Source organism: Magallana gigas, chromosome 8 (assembly GCF_963853765.1).
Source record: "Magallana gigas chromosome 8, xbMagGiga1.1, whole genome shotgun sequence".
Taxonomy (NCBI): Eukaryota; Metazoa; Mollusca; class Bivalvia; order Ostreida; family Ostreidae; genus Magallana; species Magallana gigas.
Genome location: NC_088860.1, coordinates 23,020,612 through 23,047,999, shown reverse-complemented (window position 1 = coordinate 23,047,999; position 27,388 = coordinate 23,020,612). Strand labels below are relative to the sequence as shown.

Genomic DNA, 27,388 nt, shown 5'->3' with positions numbered 1-27,388 from the left:
ATACCAATGATTATGTTGCTAATGTAATTACAAACCATTTTATACAGTCACTAAATTAGAGTATACCAGGAAGATATGTTAAAGGAAATTCATAGAAGAGATGCATTATTTTCACAAAGATTTTGGCGTTTAAATCTTTACGTCTTCTCAGTTCAACACTGCTTTTACATGCAAAACACTTATGAATGTACATGTATTATATTACTGTTTTGAGGTATTTATTGAAAAAAATTTCAGGAGGTTAATAAAATATCATTGAATGCATTGATTTTGTGTTCACCATCTGTTGACCCAATTTCCTACAGCATGCAAGATAGTCAGCGTTCAAATTAAGTATAATTCTTCTGATAAGATAACACTAACATTCAACATACCATATGCATCCGTTATGATTAATTTTTCTTTGCACCAAGACAGTTAAATCACCTATTTTTAAGGTGTCAGATTGGTAATTGTCAATTGATTACCCCAAAACTCGAGATTATTTTTGGTCTGTTATAGGTATAGGTCTGTATGTTGTTTTGGTTTTTTAAAACCAAATGAATTTGCTTACTTTTAACAAAGGCAATGTATATTTATGCAATTACCTTATCTGGTGAATGTGTGATTTTGGATTTTGCTTGTCTTTTATCATTATTGTCCTTTATATCGATGCTCTTTTAAAAGATTGATTGCTATATGTTTTATAATTACATATTATTCACCTAATTCTGGGAGGTTATGGTTAAATGATGTTGAAACTAAGGTAAAACATTTTAAAATTATATGTTTCTGTCCAGCTACTTTTAAAGATGAATTTTTACCTTGAAAGTAAATTAAAGCTATTACCCTTTAAACCTTTGGTTACCCGATTAAAATTGCAAACCTGAAACCCGTATAAAGCAAATTTTGTTTGATATCTTCATGCTTCCACCGCTAATAAAGGAGTTAAAAGCTTACATTTTTGGTACACTTGTCTTTTATTAAGGTCTTCCGTTTCAAACGGAAGACATTATAGTGATTGTAGTGTTTTTCTTTCTTTCTTTCTTATTTTCCCCCTTTTTTGTCGGCAGAATTTCTACGAGATGGCTGAATTGATTTCCCTGAAATTTTCAGGGATGATAGAGAATATTTCCTTAAAATAATATACTTGTCACGTAAATATTAAGTGTTACGTTAATCGAAAAAATGAGAAAAGTTATCAAGCTTAACAAACACGAGAACGAAATATCGTAGATGCCATCATCAATGGCCGGACCCCATGTGAGAATGACGTCTGTCAGCTGTATTGTCAGGTAACCGGACGTCTCCAGTTTTTCGTTCACTTTATCCACCCCTATGAGGCTGATTAGACTAAAACTCACGTCAAATATCATTGGAAGGGTTTGGTCCTCCGACGTACTAATTCGCTTGTCGTAGTTAAAGAGAATTAAGATTGTACATGAGACTCTTAACTTGCACTGGTGTCTGGGTATTGACCATTACAAGCAAACAAAAAGCAAGGACAGTTTAAACTGCAGTCATATTTTGGTACCAAAATGGTTTGTGCAGCAGGAGATCTTTAAATTGTAAGACAGATCTCGCTGATTTAATTGGAGAAAAACTGGAAAATACATATAAAAAAGTAATGTGCTTAATGTACGAGTCTGATGGATATGTGAACATTAATATATCATAGAAAAGTCACTGCACGTCTGAATCAAAAAATTAAAAAATATATATAATTAATTCATTTTGATCTTTATTGGATTATAAAACATTGATAAACCAGCTGGATTTAAAAGCAACCAAAAACAAAAAAAGGCTTCTTGAAACGTTATTTTAAACTTTCAAATGGTAAAAATGTCACATATCTGATATGAATTCTTGTATTGCATATTAAAGAGTACTAGTATTTACATTTAATGTAAATACTAGTACTCTTTCATATGGAATTTTTAGCTTTGATATAATCGTGACATTTATCTTTTATCTGATATTCTGTATCCATGAATAACTTCCAAATTCCAAGATTATGGTTTTTAATTTTGTACAAAATGAACATTTCTATTTACATCTATTTACATTATTATATTTTGTGATATTTTTATCATTTTAGAGGAGTAATTATATGTTATCTTTCTTTTCTAAATATTTTTATCTTAATATTTCATATTTTGATTTGCAATAAAGCGTGCATTATTAATAATTGTAGCTTTGTGACAAGTATATTATTTTAAGGAAATATGTCGTGAATTAAGCAATTACTTGTGAATTGAAATTCGTATATCTATTACTGAATAATTAAGGGAAACGAGAAAAAGAGTATGGACACAAGATGGGAGATAAAATCTTAACTCTCTCCTAAGGACACAGACAAAAAAGAATTCACCTAAAGCTGACATGAATTCATAAATACACATTATTTTCCTTTTATCTCCGACTACCGCTTTTTATTGTTCTTCTCATCGCTACACACCCCCTATATAAGGAAGGGAGCACTATTCATGCTTCACCGCATTCAGGTATTTCATACACCCGAACACAACCATGACAATGTCTATAATTGCATGGATTTTAGAAACGGAGCGTTTTTGTAGGAACGGATGGAAACGATGTTACGGTTTTACTTTCTTGGATTTACTATCATTTAGCTACTGTTTTGGATATAGTGTCGCCAGGATTTTCAAAAAGATGCAGACGTTAATTATGCACACGTGTTTGATGTGAATACGAAGTAAGGCAGCACTATCTGTCCAAAATAATACGGATACCTTGGAATTTTTTTTCCAAGAATAGATATATTTTGTATTTTATTTATTGTGGTTTCCTTTATTTTTTAGTACAAACATTTTACTACAATTTGTAGTTCATGCATTTGGAAGTCTGTGATACCTGAATGCCTTGTTGCAACCACTATTGAAATAAAACCACTTTTGAAATAAATTATTTCAATAGTAGTTGGGGACGTATTTCATTAGAAAAATCACTTTGCAACAACTATTAAAACACAACCTCTATTGAAGTTATGATTTTATTAGAGGTTGGGGATGTATTTCATGATAAAAAACTACTTTACAGACATCATTAAAGTTCAACTACTTTTAAATTTATTTTTTTTTAATCGTAGATGGGAATGCATTACTTATAATCAAAACTATGTAATCAATATTATGTAACACATTTGGAAAGAAAGAAGTTGTTTATCATATTTGCAAACTATTTTGAAATGCAAGAAATCTAACAAATAATATCAAATACACAATTATGTTTCAATTTTCACTGCTGTGTAGAAGTAAATTCTCGCAGATAAACATGCATATACATTTGTTTTTATCCAACAAATAATTTCAAATACACAATTAAGGTACTAAAGACTTGCATATTTTACGGTAATAGTAATCAAAACTATGATAAAAATGTACTTATTTTAGGATTTTCACTGTTGTGCAGAAATAACCAATCATCGCAGATTAACATATTGAATTCTTTACACATTTTTTCTTTACCTTTTTCTTTCTATAGATATATTATGTTTTATGGAAATTGTAAATTATTTGTACTAGAAGACAGCGTTGTAAATTGCCAGAACTTCTATTCAAAACCCCTGCATATTTAAAAAATAATTTGTAGCTTATATATCATTATAGATTTATGTAATAAAGAATATCACTATTAAGATAAATAATTTCAATAATGGTTGGGGATGTACTTCATTAAGAACAATATTGAATGAAATAAATTATTTCAATAGTGGTATGGTATGCGTTTCATTATAACCACTATTGAAAAAAATTATTTCAATAGTGGTTAGGTATGCATTTCATTACAACCACTATTGGAATAATTTATTTCAATTGTGGTTAAGGATGCGGTTCATTACAACCATTATTGAAATAAAATATTTCAATAGTGGTAGGATGTTATTTTAATGCCTATTATTCCGACTGTGTATAACACTTTCGGTTCCAGATGACATGTGGTATGGGAAACATGACCATATAGAATAAATTAAAGAACATCATAATCAAAAAGGAATTCATCATCTCATAAGACATACTTCTTTTCTTATGAAATTCCCCTAGCAGAATGGAAAGTGTTACAAACAGACATTATAATAGACATAAAACTGAAATGAATCATACTTTATTTCAATAGTGGTTGAAATGAAAGGTATCCTCAACCACTATTGAAATAAATTATTTCAATAGTGGTTAAAATAAATCCATTCTTAACCACTATTGAAATAATTTATTTCAATAGTGGTCGTAGTGAAGTACACCCCCAACCCCTATTGAAATAATTTATATTAATAGTGATATTTATAATAATATTTATCAATAAATAATTATTCAATATACAGGGGGTTTAAATAATAGTTCTGAAAAAATACAAGATGTTCACAATAATATCATAGGACATGATATGTTTGTAGAAAGAGAAATCTAAAGAAAGAAAATGTAAATTTTCAAAGAAATATTAATGAAGAAATTCATTCTAAGCTACGATTGAAAAAATAATTTTAATTGTAGTTGTACTTCAACAGAGTCTGTAAATTGATTTTCAAAATGGAATACATCCCGGAACACTATTTAAATATTTTAATTTAATAGTGGTTGTATTTCAATAGTGGTTGTAAAGTGATTTTTCAAATGAAATATATTCCCAACCAGTATTGAAATAATTTATTTCAATAGTGGTTTTATTTCAATAGTGGTTGCAAATTGATTTTTCTAATGAAATACATTCCCAACCACCACTATTGAAATAATTTATTTCAATAGTGGTTTTATTTCAATAGTGGTTGCAGGAACGCAACCGACCGTAACTTTCTCAACCGGTATATATACCCCAGTAGCAGTAGTGGAGTGATCAAAACTAATATGGCGATCAAATGCATTTATGAATTTATGTCAGCTTTAAACAGCTTTTATCAACATCACTTAGTAATTTAAATTCTTTAAAAAATATATAACACCAACAAATTTCAAAATCAACATTTGTTTGCTTTCTATGTTTCAAAAAGAAAAGGATTCAACAAAACAAATAAATTCCCCTTGTTTTGCATAACGAAACTGAAAGTTCGGGGAAAACCATATGATCGGAATGAACTGTAAGAGGTGTCAAAAGAACCAATAAAATGTTTTGTAAATGATCATGTGACTATCGTTCTTCTTGTCATAGTTAGGCAAGATTTCAGGCAAGTGTTGTATCAAGGCTTAACTAAATATCAAGTTGACATTACGGTAAGAAAATTATCTAACGCGCCTTTGCCTTTAGTTAGATAATTCAAGCACAATATAATTTTTTCGATTCGTTTTATATGCATTAGGATTTGATAAAAAATAACCTGATGTTTTCTCCTTATCAAAGTTTTGAGAGAAAATAAATTAATTTAGTTTTTACTTTTGCCTAACCTTTCGTTAATGTTTTTTTCATGTTGCATATAGTAAGAACAGAGCTTTCAATTTATTTTATTCTTATTTGTTCTTCCGTAAATGTTGGTGCCTATGAATTTTTGTATAATTATTTGTAACAATAACTTTGTGACTTATGCACCTGTTATTTGAATTATATAATAATTATAGAAATTGATTTGTTCTTAAATATCCTTTTTTGAGCATTATGAAAACAATCTATATTTAGGTTTAACAACAATCTATAATTAGATAAGGGAAATCCCAAGAACACACCTCGGGCGATATCAGGGATCTGAACGAAAAAAAATGAGCGACAATATCTTTACTGGAGGACTGTTGATATGGATATTAAGAGGAGTCCTAACAATTCCATTCTGGTTCAAGTCTTTGTAAGTTATAACAGTAATCTAAGAAATATTCTGTAATAATCTCTCTCTCTCTTTCTCTCTCTCTCTCTCTCTCGTTTGCGTGCAACAGAAGCACGACGTATATTATGTTTCTTCTACTCAATCACCTACGAATTTATTTTTGTGCTGCTCTTAAGGTTTGCTTTTTAATATGTAGGTCAATTCCTTTCCATGGATTGGCAATCTGGCCCTTCTGTTTGGTCAGTGGAAAGGTAAGTACACCAGATGTTGATCGTATGGAAAAAAACGGAACCAACCTCGTTTATTTTTAGGGTGTTTTTATTTTATTTTATTTTTTTTTGGGGGGGGGGGTTAAGTTGTGTTTTGTTTGTGTTTCTGGTTCTTTTTTTTCAAAAGCCAATTTACAAAAGAAATTCATTATTGAAATATGTAGAGACATTTAACTCAATATGTAACAAAATCATATTGCGCTTTACAATGCGCATCCCAAGTTCTGAGATATGTGACCTGTAAATAAAGGCTAGAACAATTGGGGGAAAATGGGGTTAAGTTGAGCAAACAGAAATTGATACTCGTATTTTTATCGTTAGAAAAACCTGCCGATCATAGTTACACATACAATACTGTCTCGTGATAAAGATATATAAAGTAAAATACATTTGGTCTATAAGACGCAATTGACATTTCTAGCATTAAAAAATAATACTATTTAAATGATTGTTCAAGTTCTTAAAAGACAAGATAATAAACAATCTTATTCATTCATATCATAGACTGTCTAATAGAATGAATCCTCTGACTGAAGTATACAACTGGCCCATGGTTTTGTTTGTTACAGATCATATTTGACATGACCTGCCTGCTAATGAATTCTTCACTTGTGAGACGTAAGGTATTCAAGCCTTACAAAACAAAGAGGATGACGATTATTCTGACCATATTATTGGTAAGACCTTCCTCTATAGTCACTTTAAGTTATGTATTTTAAAAAAAACACCGTTTTATTCATTTTATCATTTCGTTTTCCGTTTTCAGAGTTTTTCTGGGGCAGATTGTCCAAGTGGCTTTGTAAGGCACAAAAGTCCAAGCAAAGAAGTTTGCTGTAGGTTTATATCATGTTCACCAGGTAACCAATCCAATTATAAATACATATACCAACAAGTCTTATTTTTTGAAATGTAAATACAAATTTCACAAGCATTTTCTCAAGTCTAAACGTTTGAAATATGAATTGCACTCTAAAAAAAACCAAAGGAGGACTCTTGTTAAACATCAGAATATATTTAAGGTACCTTTGTGCAACCTTGTCAACATAACATGACCTCTGATGTTTGTCTCCCATGTGCGGCAACTTCTTATCTACTGGATTCCACCAATTCCAGCTTCCCATACCCCTGTATCAAGACCAACTGTCCTCCGAGTACGTGACACTGAATATATATATATATATATATATATATATATATATATATATATATATATATATATATATATATATATATATATATATATATATATATATATATATATAATGCGCAATATTACTTTAACACACTATTGTAAAATACATATCGTATATAAGAAAAAATACTTATTTTATCTTTCTAGTGTCACAATTCACTGAAGAGTTTTATGGTGTTATTATTGTACATATCCTAATAATTATTATTTTTGAAATTTCTTGAATACATAGAACATTTTCACAACCTTTTCCTGCAAATCTTGCAGAAAAAGTCTTTCAAATACTCATGTGCTTTTATGAAATACAAAGTTTCAAGTAGTAGATGTGAATTGAAACTGCTTTGCAATTAAAATGTTATCTGTTTCTTCAGATGTAATCAATATAAATATTTCTTATTAATTTAAATGCTGGTAAGATGCAATAAAGATTTAATTGTTTGTAAATATTAAAATTTTCAAATTAAAATTTTATTACAGAGGCCACTACGTCAACAGCTTTCTCTCGGTATGGATGCAGATTAAGATGTAAATGTAACGAAGAAAGGGGATACTATGGAAAAGACCCTTGCAGTTGCAAACGGTACTATTGCGATAGACAAATCTGTGTTCACGTAGCTGAACTTTTAAATATTTTAATATACAGTTCAAATAATAATATTTAATTATATCTTCTCCCAACTCTCTCTTTTTCTCAATCATTACCTTCTTTTATGTCATTTGTGAATTTTTAATTCGAATTCTGCATAATTTATAAAACATAAATTCTAGCATTGTAGACAAAACGAACAAACAACGAAAAGAACAAGGTAAGAAACATAATTGTAATGCCCTTTAATAAAGATGCACTGCATTTAAGTAAAATGATTTTTACATTTTATTTTAAAAATTTCATGTAATCTATTTGAAGCCGACTACGAAAAACAGCGAGATAACCTGATGTTCGTCCATAACCAAACACAGATCAATTTAGTCATGTGAGTATATGAATCGACCAATCAGTACAGAAAATGTTTATTTTTTTCTCTACAAAAATTGATTATTTTGCATGGTATATTAAATGACGGTTCTTTATACTCTCCAGTATTGCTGTGGCCATCACCATAGGACTCATGATCATGATGTGTTTTCTGTATCTCTACTGCGAGCTACAGAGTAGACGATCAACATCATTGAATTTGGGCCAAGGGGGACCAGGAGTTTATACCCCTTGAGGTTTATGTATATAAATGGATTAGGCAACAGGCAATGTCTATGTAAGCCTTTTCCATAAGCCTTTTGTCACAAATTTCTTTAATGTTTATCTTTAAGTTTGAGTAAATATTAAAAATTTTAATGATGTTTTTTATTCTAAATGTTAAAAATAAATGTTATAAATTTGGGCTTATATAAATACTAATTAAATGTATAAATTGGAAATTGTGTTTACTAATTTATATAATAAAGTATATACATGAAGCAGATTTCTTAGATTGTTTTTTAGATTAAATGGGCTATGATAACTGAAAAAAAGAAATCCAATAATCATTTTTAGGTACATGTACTTGCGTGCCTTCCCCGAAAAATGGGAATGGTGAATTTTAGAAGTTAGGTAAGCAACACAAAAAACCTAAACCTAACTCTTACCCAACTGTAACATTAACCCAACCAAACCCAACTCAATTATAAACCCAACTCAACTCAACCCTCACTCTAATCCATTATCCGTGATACGAGTATCTTAAACGAAAGAATCGCCTCCAAATCCACTTGATAGGGCTCAAGTGTCATTAATAACCCAGACACATCAAGAAGTTACCATTAGAAACTTTTAACTGGTCATAGTCAGCTTTGTGCGTGGGCCAAAGGTAAACTCTACCACAAGCCAACAATGTGAATCCAGGGATATTGCATATGTTCTAGCTTGGTTACAAATAGTGTCTTGCCTTTATTTTTGGTATAGATTAAAACAAATATCAATATATAAATTTCGATTTACTTTGTGACTCTAAATAAGACGAAAAATGTTTTAAACATCAATTGAAGAGGAATAACACATCATCACAAAATCACTGACCTCTGATCAAAACGATATTTCGTTTTATTAAAAGAATTTTACCGACAGCACTATGAAACTTACTCCATAGCCGAGTAAATAAAGTGTGGGCTTTTGATCAGTACATCCCGAGTTCGAATGCCGCTGGTGCTTTTGTTGTTACTTACTAAATCGATTTTTTTTTTAGATAATTCTTTATCCCCAGACTGCAAATTTTTCGCTTATTTGGCAATGTACAGTTAAATAAGCGTTATATTTTTCATAATCAAATAATTTACTGTTAATTTGAGTGACCTTTCCAATGTGTTATTCCAACTTAAGTTGAAGTTGAAATGTTTACAAGTCGTGTAAAGAGAATTCTTTAAAAATTTATCCTATTTCTTCAAAACGAAATTTTAGTAGTTGTAAAACCCAAAGTATATAAAGTATATAAAAGTATACAGTACAAAGTATATAAAGTGGTCCAGATATTGAAATAAAGTTAAACTTCATCAGGTATCAACATGTTTAATGGCTGTTCCATTTATAATTCATATTCTTGACAACGAGCGTTACAATAATTCTAAAGCATAAAAATTGATTATATGTATATTATGTTTAATGATGTATAAATGACAAAAATTTAATATAAATTTCACATAGTAAGCATTTATCTAGAAAAATCTCGGGAAAAAGGTAGTTTAAAATATTTGATAGTTCATTTTCGAATGGCCAACAATTATCGAATATTTGAATATTTACATTATTAATAGGATTAGAAAAATCCAATAGAATTTACTATCTTTGTGTGGCATCATACAAGAACCATACGAATACTTGATTGGTTGGAATTGCACGTAAGCAGAAACTAAAAAGCCCTTTTAATATTTTCATTCCATTACTTAGCTATCTTCAGGTAGAATAAAAAAAATGTCAATTAGTCTATGACGAAGATGTCACATTTTGCCAAAGATAATACAAGCTTAGCAATCTGATTCGTTGCTTTAAACTCTCGTCTGATCAAATATTATTCCAAGGTGTGTCGTTTGGTTATGTAACCCCAAACTATTCCATGCACTGACAAATGTTTAGAATAATAATTCGTAACATTTTTAGTCCCAGAAAGGCACGATTGAGGAAATATTTATAAATATGTTGTGCATTATATTATTCTCACACACTCAGACGTGTTGATGCCTATTGCAAACATTCATGTATCAAACTTCTCAGTTAAGCACTGTTTTCTTAAAGTATCAAGATTTTATACACTTATGAAAATATAAGTTTCTCTGTAACATCCAGCACATAGATTTACAACCTCTCTTTTTTTAAATTTCAATTTCTGTTGAATCATGACAAACAAAAGAGTTACCAATGTGTCTTATAAAACGGCCAAAATGCATTTTCCTTTCCTCACAACTCGAGATCATTATTTGGGATCAACTCTAGATTATGACTACCTGCATGAACATCCGGTTTCTATTTCAAAGTGATAAGAAAACCGCAGGTGAGTGTACAGTTAATTTTAAATCCAAGTATTTTCTTTGCTTAATATTTAATGCGATAAAAGATGATCAAAGTATTGATTATTTAAATGATGCTAAGAATATAGGCAGGATTATATCAGTTTCAGAACTTTAAGATAATGCATGCAGCATCTCGCTCATCAAAACATTTGATAAGATATAATGACCTAGATGAAGTATGTTGTTGGTTGTACTAATATACAAATGTAAATAATTACACGAGTTGTACTAGTATGTTAAATCATTAAGATGCATCATTAATGTAATACTGACAAACTATTTTCAAGCAATATGGGAAATACTCTTTGTTTTTTGACTTGCCATTTTCCAAATCTGTTAATATTTTCCGTCCCAAGCCCTCTACTATATTGCAACCACACTTATCCTGTCTTATCTGTGCCTCAACTTTGTAACTTTGTGAACGTTAAACTGTGAAACTAAGATACTATCATAACGTTTGAATGAATTAGAATGCAGTATCTAATTATTTATCTATTACTTTATTTGTAAATCTATTCATTTGGCTATATTGACTTGATACAAGAACTATGGAAAGGTATGTAAACAAATGATCGAGCAAAGCTGTTATATAACGAATCTTTAAGTGTCCTCACGTTTCAGATAATATGTGCTTACACGAGGTACATGATCAAAAATTAAAAAATAGCGAGGGAGGGGGGTTCACGTTATTTAAACATTATATCTTTTAATTCAATTGTCATTTAGCGAACGCATTGTATTTTTCAAACATAGAATATAAAACAAATCTTTGCAGTTTAAAGCTATGGCAAACAATGAATATTCCATATTACTTTACAAAGATTTTTTGAGAGAAATTCTTCTTTTGAAAGCCTGGAAATAAGTCAGAATGACATTTCTAGTCGACAGATGTCTTTCAAAAAAATTATTGCCAGTAGAAAATTTACCAATCAACTTTTAGTTGTATAATTCCTCTTTCTTTCCGGATTTGTTTAAAATGCCATTCAAAATATTCTCAGTGGAAAATACCTTTGTGTTAGTCTATGTCACCGCAATTTGGAATTTATAAACATTAGATTAGATTAAATGAATATTGCAACATCTCTTGAAAGATCATCTCACGAAGTCAAGCTAAGGTTTTAAGTTGAAAGTGTATAATGTTTCTGAGGGTTTGACATTTAGAGCACTTTTCAAATGGTACTGAGTCATGTCTTTGCAAAATCCTGGGTATATATATGGTAGGATACTAGTATGCCATTTTAAATGCAATTTCGGTTATCTTCGTACGTAAGTCAGACATATTCCATATAAATATGACAATACAATCTATATGTTTTCAACTATAATTGTATCATTTTAAACCGACGTAAGTTTGTTGGTATTGCACTTCGAAACCTGCAATGAACTCTAATTGTCTTCATATGAGTATGACGCAGGTCCGTGTACCTTGTAGTTTCAGACAAAAGCGTACTAGTTGTTCGTATAAGAAATGTACAACATCGCCGATTAACTTTTATTTGCTTAATTTTTGCAGAAACACGCAGTGGATATGTAGGTTGCTGGTAAGACAGCTCATCAACAGGATCAACAAGTGTGATAGGACGGTCCACAGCTAAACTCCTTGCAGCCAAGGGTTGTTCGGTCTTGGTGACGGGTTCAAGGTCACCTGATGATGCACAGGAAGCCCTGAAGGATATCCAAAGCACGTGAGTATGCACGATGGTCTCATATATCGTTATAATTGCCTTAATATACTGCGTTGTTCGAAAACGACAAAAGAAAAGGCGTCAATCATAAAATACTTTGTCCTACTTTGCAACGAAAAATGCTTCAGCATTTTGTGGCAAAAATGTCTTTAAAAACGTGATATTTTCATTAATTGCTAGCTAAAAAGTGTTCATTTTCGTATATTGAATATTTGAATATCATATTTATGATATCTAATAATCACTTATTCTAGAATTATAGCATTTTATATCTGTCATCAGATAACAGAAAAGGTTGATAACATTGCTTTTTATGTTTGGATTTGGCAATACTGAGTACTTTATGATAAACAATGTACATTAAATCGATCCTTTATTCTTGCAAGATTGAGTTTAAAATACTCATATAGATACTTTTTATTTTTCTTTGGTATGTTCCGAAATCTTAAAATGAGATTCATTAAATATATCTGGTTATGTCAGTGCCTTTGTGATTTGTTTGTTAAGTAGGATTATGTTAATTACTCTTCTGCTTGGTTGGTAGGTCTGATATATAGTGTGTTATATGTCCTATTTGTCGATAAATACTGATGTATACTTGCACATATGTATGACTTGGGTACATTGACATCTCTATCTAAAAGTTGTAGCATCGCTCTTCTACGCTTAACATAGCATATTGCACAGGAGCAAGATCACAAATCTATTTTTAATCTAATTAGATTGGATATGTTGTAGTTTTTATTCATTATTTTGTTTCTTTGTCGGGTAGGGCTGTTGACAAGGTTCAGTACGTACAAAGCTCCGAGATGTTACTCAGGTGCTAGAACTGTGCAGACAAGCAGACAAATTATTTCCGGAGGGAATAGATATCCTTGTTAACAATGCTGGTAAAACTTTTGAATTTCCTGAAGGTTATATCGATGGCAAATTTGAAAACAACATGTACACTCTTTGAAAATGCTGGACCTTAAAAAAAGATGAATGTGCTTTACAATTCAATTTGATATCAGCAAGTTTAATATATAACTCAAATGGATATTCATGATTTGATATTGATGATATTGATGTTTTTAAAATGTTCGTGTGATTTTTCCTTTCCAAAACTATGATAAAATTAATATATTTTGTATTTCTAGTGTTTGACCAAGAGGTTATTGAACATAAAAGATACATAACTTGGAATAAAAATCTTTGTTATGGCATAAAATATCGTAAAGTGGTTTGTTTCTAATGGTATGTATTGTTAAATGTGAGAATCAAATATTCTATTTAATTGAATTTAATTTATGAAGATAATTTACTTAGTTTTTCTGTAATTAGTAATTAGTGTAACTAGTAATTTTATTTATCCCTTTCTTTACTTGAAATGTAAACATAAAGGGGTACGATAAACCAAATCAAAGTACTGAAAGTACTGTTAGACGGTGGCGCCGTTTGAAAGTGGCATATTACAGGTATGATAATTATTGTTGACGAAAATCCAAATGTTGTCTCTCTTTATCGTCATCTTTTGGGGAAAACCCATAGATTTTTCACAGTAGCCTTTGTAGTATAGAAGTTTGTATCTATGTGTTTGTATCTATATCAGTTGACATTAAAACTCCGTTTTCGGTAATACATGTACTACATGTTTGTATTTTGATTGCCCCAGAATGACTCATTAAAGATGTGGGTTGCCACCACATATTGAATGAATAAATCAAATCAAAAGCGATTTCATAACAGTGCGCCCAAATATTTGATTGTATAAAGAAGGGGATTTTTGGGTTTTTTCCCTTTTGACCTTTGGGTTGACCCCGTAAAGGGGAACAACTTTTGAAAAGTGTGGATTGGATATAATAAATGGATAAAATACTTATCAGGTTTTTACTAATTATTTGGTAGACATGTAATATGTTTATTGTCCCTCTCGACAGCATTTTCCGTCAATTTCTTCACGGGGAAAAAGTTGCAGTCTTGTGGACCATCAACTTGCTTTTGTCTTCATAGTCAGTTGATACGTTTAGGTGTAAAGAAAATAGAATGGTTTACAAGAACCTGTTTGATAAAACTGGTATTGCTTTTGGAATGCACGTCATCATGAAACCGAAGAGTCAATCAATATTTTATATTTTTTTATCGACTAAAAATTTGAATAAAAATATCATACAATACTCAGTCGCGGCAGTTTCATTAATCATTAATTGTATTTAGCTATACATTCATTCAAATCATTTGAATGGATTTGGGAAAGCCACATGTATATTTTATCGCTTCTCATTTGCTCACAGCGAAAGTGAATAAAAATTTGAATAAAAATATCATACAATACTCAGTCGCGGCAGTTTCATTAATCATTAATTGTATTTAGCTATAGATTCATTCAAATCATTTGAATGGAACTGGGAAAGTCACATGTATATTTTATCGCTTCTCATTTGCTCATAGCGAAAGTGAATAAAAATTGGAAAAAAAATATCACACAATATTCAGTCGCGGCAGTTTCATTAATCATTAATTGTATTTAGCTATAGATTCATTCAAATCATTTGAATGGATTTTGGAAAGTCACATGTATATTTTATCGCTTCTCAGTACACTTTAACACGCATAATTTACTTGCTACATTAAACTCTTCTAGTAAACTTACAACAAATATTGATAAATTATTTAAAATTAGTTTTCAAAAAAACCAAACAAACAAAATCCAAGTTGAACGCATGTTTTTCTGACCGTACAGCTGTGTATATAAATTTCATTTTATTCTTTGCATGTACTATATACACTTTATCTAGGGTTTGCAAATTCCAGCAATATTTCCGGAAAGCTATAGTTCTGTAGCCCAGCAGAAAACTACAGTCATCTATGAAGCACTTTTTTTGCCTTCATGTTTCATTATTTATCGCAAATATAGCATGGATGTATACGCTATGGCTGATGTAGCATTTCGTTGAGTGATGACACTTTCTGACCGTTGTGTATTTCGATTGCGAGTCGCAACAAACTGGCGCATTTATATATTAGGCCTGCCTATTATGAAAACAAATGTCGAAGAAAGCTCATAATAGAGTTGTACTCGCGAGATAAAAAATATTTGAGAACAAAAGGGGCAATATTTACGTGCATGTGTAATAATGTTATCTGCTAGTGAAAAAATCCCCCCAAAACCAAAGAAAAGGTTCTCTAATAGCAGAGACGTCGACGGGTGCATATGGATTAAAGTCACAGAATGAGATTGTACTTCGCTAATCAAACTGCGTTATTCAATTTATTGTGAAAAAATTCGTCAGAAACTGTTTAGTGAACAAAACTATTATATCTTACATTACCGTTCACAATGTACCATAAATGTATATGGAATATTGCATGAGTTGAACAGATTGTTTTTTCTCACAAAAAGCTAGCGTTTGCTGCAAATTATGTAATGGATAAATAACGAGATAGTGTTGAATAGTTTAGAGAAAACATTCCCTCCGAGGTTCAATTCCCCCATTGAACCTCCAAGAAGCATTGACCCATTCATATATCCAACTGTGCTGTAATACAAAAGCATCAAGGTAATTTGAGATTCCAATAGTACCATACACAATAGCCTAACCAAACACACCTTTTATTCATGGACGAGTGAACAGGTGGGCATGTGATAGTAAACCATTCCGCTGTACTGAGGAGACTTAAATGTAGATGATGAATTTTTTAACGCAAAATACATTCAATGTATATAGATCTAAAGGTCTAAACTACCGGGAAAGACACGAATACCGTTTGAATGATATTTTAGACTTGCAAGGAGAAAGGACAAATCAGAAAGTTGACGAAAATTAACAGACAAATGATTTGTGAAAAATTTTATAGGAGTCTAATGAAGTCAAAGTGCGACAATATTCCCTATATTGTTAAAACTAAGGAAAAGGAGTGATATGGTTTAAGGTTCAAAGAGGAAGTCTAAAAGTGTCTATGGAAGTGATTTATATGTGATCCCAAATCTATTTAAATTAAGAAAAGGAGATATTTCTGCTGAAATTTCATTTGTGGCTTATCGGATATACATTTACGGATGACAAGATTCTATAAATTTGGATTTATGTTGGAAATACATGTTTTAACATTTTGTCATTTTTATTTGTTTTATGCACTGTTGGATATTTGAATATCCAACTGACGGGCGGTTGGATATTAAAAATATCCAACTGCCCATCAGTTGGATATTTATATATCCAACCACTGTTGATTGAGTAGTGAAAATAAACGTTGACAAAATACAATGGGTGACGTCATAGAAGTTTTTTAATTAGAGATACACGAGCTGACACGCCGTGAAATCCATAAGACGTTTTACAGCATATGTCTTCAATCCCTTATTTGCTTAAAGAAAATCTGAACTGAAAATCTTTGAAACATCGTAAAATGTGGTTTGTTTATATATGTAAAATTGTAAAATGGCGACTCGATTTGCACGTGAATTTTACAATCCGAGGTCGACCGATTAGCGTGTTTGAGAGAAAGTCAGCAGTAAGTAAAGCGTCAAATTCAGTAGTAAATATTGTCTGATGAATATTGAGGTTCCTGTAATAAAATTAATGTTCCTACAGACTGAGTGGGTTACAAAATAAGGTTCATGTAAATCACAGGTCAGTCCAAAATTAAACACATTTGTATCGTAAATTTCAAGTTTTTTGTATGTTTGAAAACACATGCACACTTGTAGAAGAAAGTGTGCCATTGATCGGTTGAAGTTCAATAAAATGTAATTTATGAAATATTCATTGTCAGTATCTGTTGTGAATTCTTTGGAATAAGCTACAACAAAATAAATATTCTGCCTCAACTAAAATTAATGCGTTGAAAAATTGCTGAAATATGAAATGGCAAACCTGTTTAAATAGTGTGTTTCTGACAATTGTTTACATCATAAAAAACAAGAAGCGATTATTGTGAGATCTCTTAGCAAATTATCGCAGTGATATAGTTTATGCAGCCCTGATACAGAGTTTAACGTCACAACTGGCAGTTGGTGCATAAATTATCGATACCGCGTAAGCAGACAGGGTAACGGCCAATTTTAAATAAAAAACAATTTCATAAATTATTTAAACATATGTACAAAATAATTAGCAGCTATAATGCTTAAAATATCTGATAAGATAAAAATAAGTTCTCATACTGAAATCGACACATAGATAAAACATTGTCTGTAACATTGCATACCTAACAGAGTTATCGTTCCTTATCCGCCGGGGTCCCTGTGAGAAATACTCTCTTGTCTGGACGGTAGCAATAGACCGTGGCTATTTATAGCCACCGTCTAAAAATGGAGTAAAATTGATATAAAATTCATTCAAAATGAAAGGGAGAAGTGACTTTACGTTCATGACGTCGTGAAGGACATATATGTCCCTCTCGCAGCCAGCGGCAAAAGGACATATATGTCCCTGCCGCAGTCAGAGGGTTAAGGTAGCATATGGAATCTGAGTTACATGTTATTCCGTGAAATCACAAATCTTAGTTATTATGTACGTACTCAAATATCTAAGCAACGAAACGTAGACCAAACACAAATAAAAATACTGAAGACAATTTTTTTTCAGAAATAAGTTTGTATTACGTAGATTTACACATTGATGATGTCATGACTGAAAGTTGAATGTCGTGTGAATTTGATCGGAAAGCACTGTAAACATATTCAAAATATAACTAATATAAGAACTCTAATAAAGTATTGTTGTGTGATTTATTGAGAATTGAACATAAGAATACTATGAGAGATGTAAGTTTTATCAACCATCCCTAAAAGGTATGTAAATTTGCTTCTATTTCTCGGCCAGGCTTTCCTCTGTTATTGTTTACGATATAAAAATCCGACTAGAACAACACTAACCCGTATATATTGAACTTGAAATTTTATACATATCGTTAGTTTGATCAATTCTTAAATCGAAAAGTGCTAGAATCCCATGTTTTGTGTTGTTTTGATGCAACACACCGTTTTCCGTGCAAACTTTATAAAAGTTGGAAAGGTTTTACGCTAGCCGGATGAATAGCTATTTAATTAAGAACATAGAATTCTAGCAGCGGTTTTGATTAAACTGAGATGTTTTGCCTTCACTTGGTATGTTTATTTTATTTTGGAAACCGCGGGGTAGTGTTGTTCTATTACATTTTGTGTTAGGCCCCTAAGGAATATTCGTAAGCTATTTATAGTTGTCACGTGATAATGCACCAATGTGGCAGTAATGTACAACCCGATTTTATTGCACTGACATCTATTTTAAAGGATAATACTAAGTTTTTGATATTATTCAAAATAGTTATTTAATTTCACGATTTTCAATATAACAGTCAAAATAAGACGTTAAATTGCCCATATGCTTCCTTAACACCCCCGCGTTCTTTACATAACAAAGAATTGTGAGCCCTGTATCTTGCTTACAACACTACGATTGACTCTCAAATTTTATATGATCATTAGAAATGTATTTCTAAAGCATTTTAAAAAAACATAAAAAACGAATTTGACCAAAATCGTGACCATGCCCCTTTTAATACTTTGTGAATGTGAATTAAATGCTTGCTTGCCGCTCTTCCATAAAGAACTTTGCGTAACAAAATGAATAGATTTGAAGGATTTTATAAAGGAGCTGCTAATTGAATTGTTTGAACGCTAATTAAATTGTTTGAACTGACACAGGCCCAAAAATATCGAGAATATTCAATACACTATTCATGGAGAACGGTATCTTTTAGTACATCTGTTATGCATTTAATCTTAATATAATCTTCTAACTTTTAAATCAGACATTAAGCTCGTGTATATATTTAGGCGATCAATAAATCCAGGTTTAATAAGTTAACCCTGGTCAGACATTTAATTAACTAAATTCTTTTATTTTTGGTAATAGCTTTTTCACAGGTCTTTTTATGGTTTTGTTTTCTGGTTTTCTGTCTTTTCTTAGTACGGGTTTAACTATTTTCATTTATAAGAACATCGACATTTTTGTCTTGTCACTGAAATTATACAGGATATAATGCAAAACAAGGCCAGTAGGTCATTAATTCAAATTTAACAGAGGGACAACTCATGGTAGCAAGCATAAACAATATTTTGATGAAATATCCTATATCAATGATATATAAATCTAACAAGAATTGCACATGGTAGTGCTCTTGTCATTTAAAAAGTGTGCTTTTTGCTGCATTATAGAGTCGATACGAGATGTTAAGTCAAAAGTAAAACGTAGAAAGTAAAATTATTCTTCAAAATTCAGAGACATAATTATAATAATTTATACTGCATTATCAAGATGGTTTGTTTTGTAATTTTGTCCAATTCTCCATTAGTTTTGGTGTTAATACTCATGTGGCGATTAATTTTAATTGCTTAGAATTAGCACTGTCAACACTGGATTGAACAAGATAATATTACGTCATATAAACGCTACTCACTAAGAGAACTATTTTCACTCTTACTTTTAGATGAGATTCTCATATGAATGAAAACATGCAGTTTAACATAATTATTTTAGAATAAAGAATTAAATTGTCCTTCAAAGTTAAACTTTTTACTTAACGTCTTATTTTGAGCTGTGTGTGTATTGATTATGATTGATAGGAACGCTTAGCATAGCGTTACTTTTCTCAGAAAATTGTAGGTTTGTAGGTTTTATAATTATTTAAAACCGAATGTATTTGCATACTTTTTACAAACACAGTGTTCATTTATGCAATTACTTTTTTAGTAAGTGTGATTTGTGCTTTTACTTGTTTGTCCTTTGTTATCGTCGTCTTTAATAACAATCCTCTTTTTATAAATCGATTGCTAATGTATGCTAACGTACTGTACACTTGAATAAACATAGGAGTTTATGGTTAAAAGATGTGGAAACTAAAAATAAGAAGACATTTTGGTTATAGTTGTTTCTGTCCAGCTAATTCTTTTCAAGGATGAATGTTTACCTTGAAAGTACACTTATTACCCTTTTAACATTAGGCTACTCAAAAGAATTGCAAAGATAAAATCCGTATGAAGTAATTTTTGTTTGATGTCTTCATGCTCCCACCGCTAGAAAGGTAGGGGTTAAAAGTTTACATTTTAAGACACTCGTGTGTTTCCAAATTTATCATATTTATTCAGAATTATTTGATAATCAATTAAAAACTGACAAAGACAATGAAAGTAGTTTTAGATATGGTGCATGACAAAACATTATGAATACATTGCCAACTGTTAAACAACTGGAGACTCTTTAATGCTGCTCTAAAACGCATTACCTTACTAGTTTCTTTGCATGGGTCGATTGATTGAGGTACATGTATATATCGACCAGTTCATTCAAAATCTAAATGCATGAATACTTGTATTCTTATTATAAAGCTTCCAAATAATTTTATGCTATTTTTTAAACTAAACATTGCAATGAAGGAAGCATACATTTCTTATTTGATAATGGATCGATCTAAAATAAATTACGTGTACATTGAGCATATAAGTAAATTAATGTGTTTCATTTGTCTGTTGATTACAATATCAATTGAGAAATAATATGTTAATCCATATTTTTATCTATTATTAGCACTCCCAATCAATAAACAAAATACAAATGTCCAAAAGAGTTCATTGATATAAAGTGGAGAAAATATTAATTCAAAAAATGTATATTAGTATTTAAACTTCTTTTGTCATCTTTTCCCCCTCAGCTTCCTCTGATGATTGTTGCAAACAGATACACGGTCAGACACAGATAAAGAAGAAAGAAACTCCAAAATGCCAGGAAATCGATTGCGGACGTTACATCCTTCCATTCGGGTCTGTTTTCCTCCTCTTGAGAGGTTTCCCCCACTGAATCAAAGTTATTTCTCTCTTCACTGTCCTTGTTTTTCGCAGGGGATATTTTACAAGATTTGCGGCAGTGAAAGTAATGCATGAGGCGAACCATAAACCGAAAGGGTTTAGATATTGGAACTGACGTGTCTCGGTGATGCAAGCGTATTTGTAAAGCTGTGATGAACAAAACAAGAAAGCCCATCGTCATCTGCATAAGAAGGTATATGCTAAGAACAGGTGTTGTTTCCGAGCTTACTGGAAGCAGAGTGTTGATAATGGTCAGAAAGACAGCGAAAGATAGAAACACGGTCATTGCATATGACATCTTTTCTCCGGCATCTACGGGCAGAGCAAAAACTAAAATGGTGAGCATTCCCAGAAAAAGAATTGGAATGATGATGTTGAATACATAATAAAAGGGCTTCCTCTTGATGTGAATTGAAAATGTTACCTTGGATTCAAAGGACTTTTTGCTTATTTTAACATCGGTTCGTGTGATTTCCCAGACGCCACTTTCTTTGTATTCGTTCAGGTTAATTCCATTCGCGGATCTTGAAATCTCAACTTCGGCGATCGTGTAACTCCAAACCACGAAGACAATCTCACAAACTTCTCTGTCGTAGGGAAAGTATGTGGTATCGATACTACATTGTGTTTCAAAGACTTGGAAAGGTTTCCAGAAAACGAAACCAAAATTGTCAACTTCAACATTGTAAAAACTGCCACCAAATTCTTCAAATTTTCTTATACCATTTCCCAGCACTATGTCTGGTTTCCAAATGTCGTTCTAAAATTATTTCCCATTTGATAAGATCAAAATAATTAAAAACTGCAATTGCTAAGTGGTGTATTTTACAAATTATTTAATATTTTCCTAATAAAACGGATTCTTATCGTTTGTAATGTACATGTTACAGATAACTGTTAAAATATGCACTTTGTGTCATCAATGGTACATAATGCCTACTTATTTGTAAATAGTAAAATTTTATGTTAAGTAAAAAATTTATTGAGCTTTACAAACCTGAGGCAGAAATATCGTGGAAATACCGTTTTTACTGGCCGGATCCCATCTAAGAAGGGAGTCTATCCATAGTATGGTCAAATGACCGGACGTCTCCAGTTTTTCGTTTACTTCATCCACCCCTATAATGCTGATTAGGCTAAAACTCACGTCTAGAGTCACAGAAAGAGCCTGGTCCTCCACCGGACGAATTCGCTTGTCGTAGTTAGATAGAAGATTGTCTACAAGACTCTTAACTTGCACTGGTGTCTGGCTATTGACCCCTCCGAAAAAACACACAGCAAGGACAGTTGAAACTGCAGCCATAGTTTTAAAAAGAAATTTTTATAGGAGTCTAATGAAGTCAAAGTGCGACAATATTCCCTATATTGTTAAAACTAAGGAAAGGGAGTGATATGGTTTAAGGTTCAAAGAGGAAGTCTAAAAGTGTTTATGGAAGTGATTTATATGTGATCCCAAATCTATTAAAATTAAGAAAAGGAGATATTTCTGCTGAAATTTCATTTGTGGCTTATCGGATATACATTTACGGATGACAAGATTCTATAAATTTGGATTATGTTGGAAATACATGTTTTAACATTTTGTCATTTTTATTTGTTTTATGCACTGTTGGATATTTGAATATCCAACTGACGGGCGATTGGATATTAAAAATATCCAACTGCCCATCAGTTGGATATTTATATATCCAACCACTGTTGATTGAGTAGTGAAAATAAACGTTGACAAAATACAATGGGTGACGTCATAGAAGTTTTTTAATTAGAGATACACGAGCTGACACGCCGTGAAATCCATAAGACGTTTTACAGCATATGTCTTCAATCCCTTATTTGCTTGAAGAAAATCTGAACTGAAAATCTTTGAAACATCGTAAAATGTGGTTTGTTTATATATGTAAAATTGTAAAATGGCGACTCGATTTGCACGTGAATTTTACAATCCGAGGTCGACCGATTAGCGTGTTTGAGAGAAAGTCAGCAGTAAGTAAAGCGTCAAATTCAGTAGTAAATATTGTCTGATGAATATTGAGGTTCCTGTAATAAAATTAATGTTCCTACAGACTGAGTGGGTTACAAAATAAGGTTCATGTAAATCACAGGTCAGTCCAAAATTAAACACATATGTATCGTAAATTTCAAGTTTTTTGTATGTTTGAAAACACATGCACACTTGTAGAAGAAAGTGTGCCACTGATCGGTTGAAGTTCAATAAAATGTAATTTATGAAATATTCATTGTCAGTATCTGTTGTGAATTCTTTGGAATAAGCTACAACAAAATAAATATTCTGCCTCAACTAAAATTAATGCGTTGAAAAATTGCTGAAATATGAAATGGCAAACCTGTTTAAATAGTGTGTTTCTGACAATTGTTTACATCATAAAAAACAAGAAGCGATTATTGTGAGATCTCTTAGCAAATTATCGCAGTGATATAGTTTATGCAGCCCTGATACAGAGTTTAACGTCACAACTGGCAGTTGGTGCATAAATTATCGATACCGCGTAAGCAGACAGGGTAACGGCCAATTTTAAATAAAAAACAATTTCATAAATTATTTAAACATATGTACAAAATAATTAGCAGCTATAATGCTTAAAATATCTGATAAGATAAAAATAAGTTCTCATACTGAAATCGACACATAGATAAAACATTGTCTGTAACATTGCATACCTAACAGAGTTATCGTTCCTTATCCGCCAGGGTCCCTGTGAGAAATACTCTTCCGGTCTGGACGGTAGCAATAGACCGTGGCTATTTATAGCCACCGTCTAAAAATGGAGTAAAATTGATATAAAATTCATTCAAAATGAAAGGGAGAAGTGACTTTACGTTCATGACGTCGTGAAGGACATATATGTCCCTCTCGCAGCCAGCGGCAAAAGGACATATATGTCCCTGCCGCAGTCAGAGGGTTAAGGTAGCATATGGAATCTGAGTTACATGTTATTCCGTGAAATCACAAATCTAAGTTATTATGTACGTACTCAAATATCTAAGCAACAAAACGTAAACCAAACACAAATAAAAATACTGAAGACAATTTTTTTCAGAAATAAGTTTGTATTACGTAGATTTACACATTGATGATGTCATGACTGAAAGTTGAATGTCGTGTGAATTTGATCGGAAAGCACTGTAAACATATTCAAAATATAACTAATCTAAGAACTCTAATAAAGTATTGTTGTGTGATTTATTGAGAATTGAACATAAGAATACTATGAGAGATGTAAGTTTTATCAACCATCCCTAAAAGGTATGTAAATTTGCTTCTATTTCTCGGCCAGGCTTTCCTCTGTTGTTGTTTACGATATAAAAATCCGACTAGAACAACACTACCCCGTATATATTGAACTTGAAATTTTATACATATCGTTAGTTTGATCAATTCTTAAATCGAAAAGTGCTAGAAACCCATGTTTTGTGTTGTTTTGATGCAACACACCGTTTTCCGTGCAAACTTTATAAAAGTTGGAAAGGTTTTACGCTAGCCGGATGAATAGCTATTTAATTAAGAACATAGAATTCTAGCAGCGGTTTTGATTAAACTGAGATGTTTTGCCTTCACTTGGTATGTTTATTTTATTTTGGAAACCGCGGGGTAGTGTTGTTCTATCACATTTTGTGTTAGGCCCCTAAGGAATATTCGTAAGCTATTTATAGTTGTCACGTGATAATGCACCAATGTGGCAGTAATGTACAACCCGATTTTATTGCACTGACATCTATTTTAAAGGAAAATACTAAGTTTTTGATATTGTTCAAAATAGTTATTTGATTTCACGATTTTCAATATAACAGTCAAAATAAGACGTTAAATTGCCCATATGCTTCCTTAACACCCCCGCGTTCTTTACATAACAAAGAATTGTGAGCCCTGTATCTTGCTTACAACACTACGATTGACTCTCAAATTTTATATGATCATTAGAAATGTATTTCTAAAGCATTTTAAAAAAAACATAAAAAACGAATTTGACCAAAATCGTGACCATGCCCCTTTTAATACTTTGTGAATGTGAATTAAATGCTTGCTTGCCGCTCTTCCATAAAGAACTTTGCGTAACAAAATGAATAGATTTGAAGGATTTTATAAAGGAGCTGCTAATTGAATTGTTTTAACGCTAATTAAATTGTTTGACTTGACACAGGCCCAAAAATATCGAGAATATTCAATACACTATTCATGGAGAACGGTATCTTTTAGTACATCTGTTATGCATTTAATCTTAATATAATCTTCTAACTTTTAAATCAGACATTAAGCTCGTGTATATATTTAGGCGATCAATAAATCCAGGTTTAATAAGTTAACCCTGGTCAGACATTTAATTAACTAAATTCTTTTATTTTTGGTAATAGCTTTTTCACAGGTCTTTTTATGGTTTTGTTTTCTGGTTTTCTGTCTTTTCTTAGTACGGTTTTAACTATTTTCATTTATAAGAACATCGACATTTTTGTCTTGTCACTGAAATTATACAGGATATAATGCAAAACAAGGCCAGTAGGTCATTAATTCAAATTTAACAGAGGGACAACTCATGGTAGCAAGCATAAACAATATTTTGATGAAATATCCTATATCAATGATATATAAATCTAACAAGAATTGCACATGGTAGTGCACTTGTCATTTAAAAAGTGTGCTTTTTGCTGCATTATAGAATCGATACGAGATGTTAAGTCAAAAGTAAAACGTAGAAAGTAAAATTATTCTTCAAAATTCAGAGACATAATCATAATAATTTATACTGCATTATCAAGATGGTTTGTTTTGAAATTTTGTCCAATTCTCCATTAGTTTTGGTGTTAATACTCATGTGGCGATTAATTTTAATTGCTTAGAATTAGCACTGTCAACACTGGATTGAACAATATAATATTACGTCGTATAAACGCTACTCACTAAGAGAACTATTTTCACTCTTACTTTTAGATGAGATTCTCATATGAATGAAAACATGCAGTTTAACATAATTATTTTAGAATAAAGAATTAAATTGTCCTTCAAAGTTAAACTTTTTACTTAACGTCTTATTTTGAGCTGTGTGTGTATTGATTATGATTGATAGGAACGCTTAGCATAGCGTTACTTTTCTCAGAAAATTGTAGGTTTGTAGGTTTTATAATTATTTAAAACCGAATGTATTTGCATACTTTTTACAAACACAGTGTTCATTTATGCAATTACTTTTTTAGTAAGTGTGATTTGGGCTTTTACTTGTTTGTCCTTTGTTATCGTCGTCTTTAATAACAATCCTCTTTTTATAAATCGATTGCTAATGTATGCTAACGTACTGTACACTTGAATAAACATAGGAGTTTATGGTTAAAAGATGTGGAAACTAAAAATAAGAAGACATTTTGGTTATAGTTGTTTCTGTCCAGCTAATTCTTTTCAAGGATGAATGTTTACCTTGAAAGTACACTTATTACCCTTTTAACATTAGGCTACTCAAAAAAATTGCAAAGATAAAATCCGTATGAAGTAATTTTTGTTTGATGTCTTCATGCTCCCACCGCTAGAAAGGTAGGGGTTAAAAGTTTACATTTTAAGACACTCTTGTGTTTCCAAATCTATCATATTTATTCAGAATTATTTGATAATCAATTAAAAACTGACAAAGACAATGAAAGTAGTTTTAGATATGGTGCATGACAAAACATTATGAATACGTTGCCAACTGTTAAACAACTGGAGACTCTTTAATGCTGCTCTAAAACGCATTACCTTACTAGTTTCTTTGCATGGGTCGATTGATTGAGGTGCATGTATATATCGACCACACACCTCACAGCCTTATTAGCATAATCGGAACCTTTCTGGTTTTTATATTCACGAAAGAATGAAAAAACCCGAGAAAGTCAAAGCTTCGTATATATCGGGATGTTAACGAGACCAGTCTCATACTCGTGAAAATCGAGAGAGGAGTTTAAATGGAAAAAGTAAGTAAAAGTTTTTGTTTCTTATATTGGCAAGCTTTTAAATTATTTAAAGTTGCAGAACAATTGTTTATTAATGTGAAGTCGAAGTTTGGGGTGATTAGCCTTATCTCTTTAAATTTTGTTCAGCATGAAACAGTCTGAACAGCAATCCTCGATTTTGTCAATAATCTAAAA

The 27,388-nt window shown here is 31.4% G+C and overlaps 2 protein-coding genes across 2 annotated transcripts in view; one reads left to right on the top strand and one right to left on the bottom strand.

The window, feature by feature from the left end:
- The first annotated feature begins 5,048 nt into the window (after positions 1–5,048).
- The window catches only part of LOC105320912 (uncharacterized), a 33,655-nt gene continuing 11,315 nt past the window's right edge, over positions 5,049–27,388 (top strand). The window contains exons 1-10 of the mRNA XM_066069815.1: positions 5,049–5,204; positions 5,605–5,767; positions 5,943–5,997; positions 6,585–6,692; positions 6,782–6,872; positions 7,035–7,166; positions 7,685–7,787; positions 7,976–8,013; positions 8,115–8,181; positions 8,289–8,419. Coding sequence (XP_065925887.1) covers positions 5,685–5,767; positions 5,943–5,997; positions 6,585–6,692; positions 6,782–6,872; positions 7,035–7,166; positions 7,685–7,787; positions 7,976–8,013; positions 8,115–8,181; positions 8,289–8,418 — 807 coding nt within the window. The 5' untranslated portion in view covers positions 5,049–5,204; positions 5,605–5,684 and the 3' untranslated portion in view covers position 8,419. The remainder of the gene's footprint in view (positions 5,205–5,604; positions 5,768–5,942; positions 5,998–6,584; positions 6,693–6,781; positions 6,873–7,034; positions 7,167–7,684; positions 7,788–7,975; positions 8,014–8,114; positions 8,182–8,288; positions 8,420–27,388) is intronic.
- Positions 20,898–22,562, bottom strand: LOC136270898 (neuronal acetylcholine receptor subunit alpha-6-like). The gene is made up of 2 exons (XM_066069816.1): positions 22,257–22,562; positions 20,898–22,019 (listed from the first exon to the last, which is right to left on the bottom strand). The coding sequence occupies exons 1-2, from the start codon at positions 22,560–22,562 to the stop codon at positions 21,102–21,104; spliced, it is 1,224 nt and encodes a 407-aa protein (XP_065925888.1). The 3' UTR covers positions 20,898–21,101.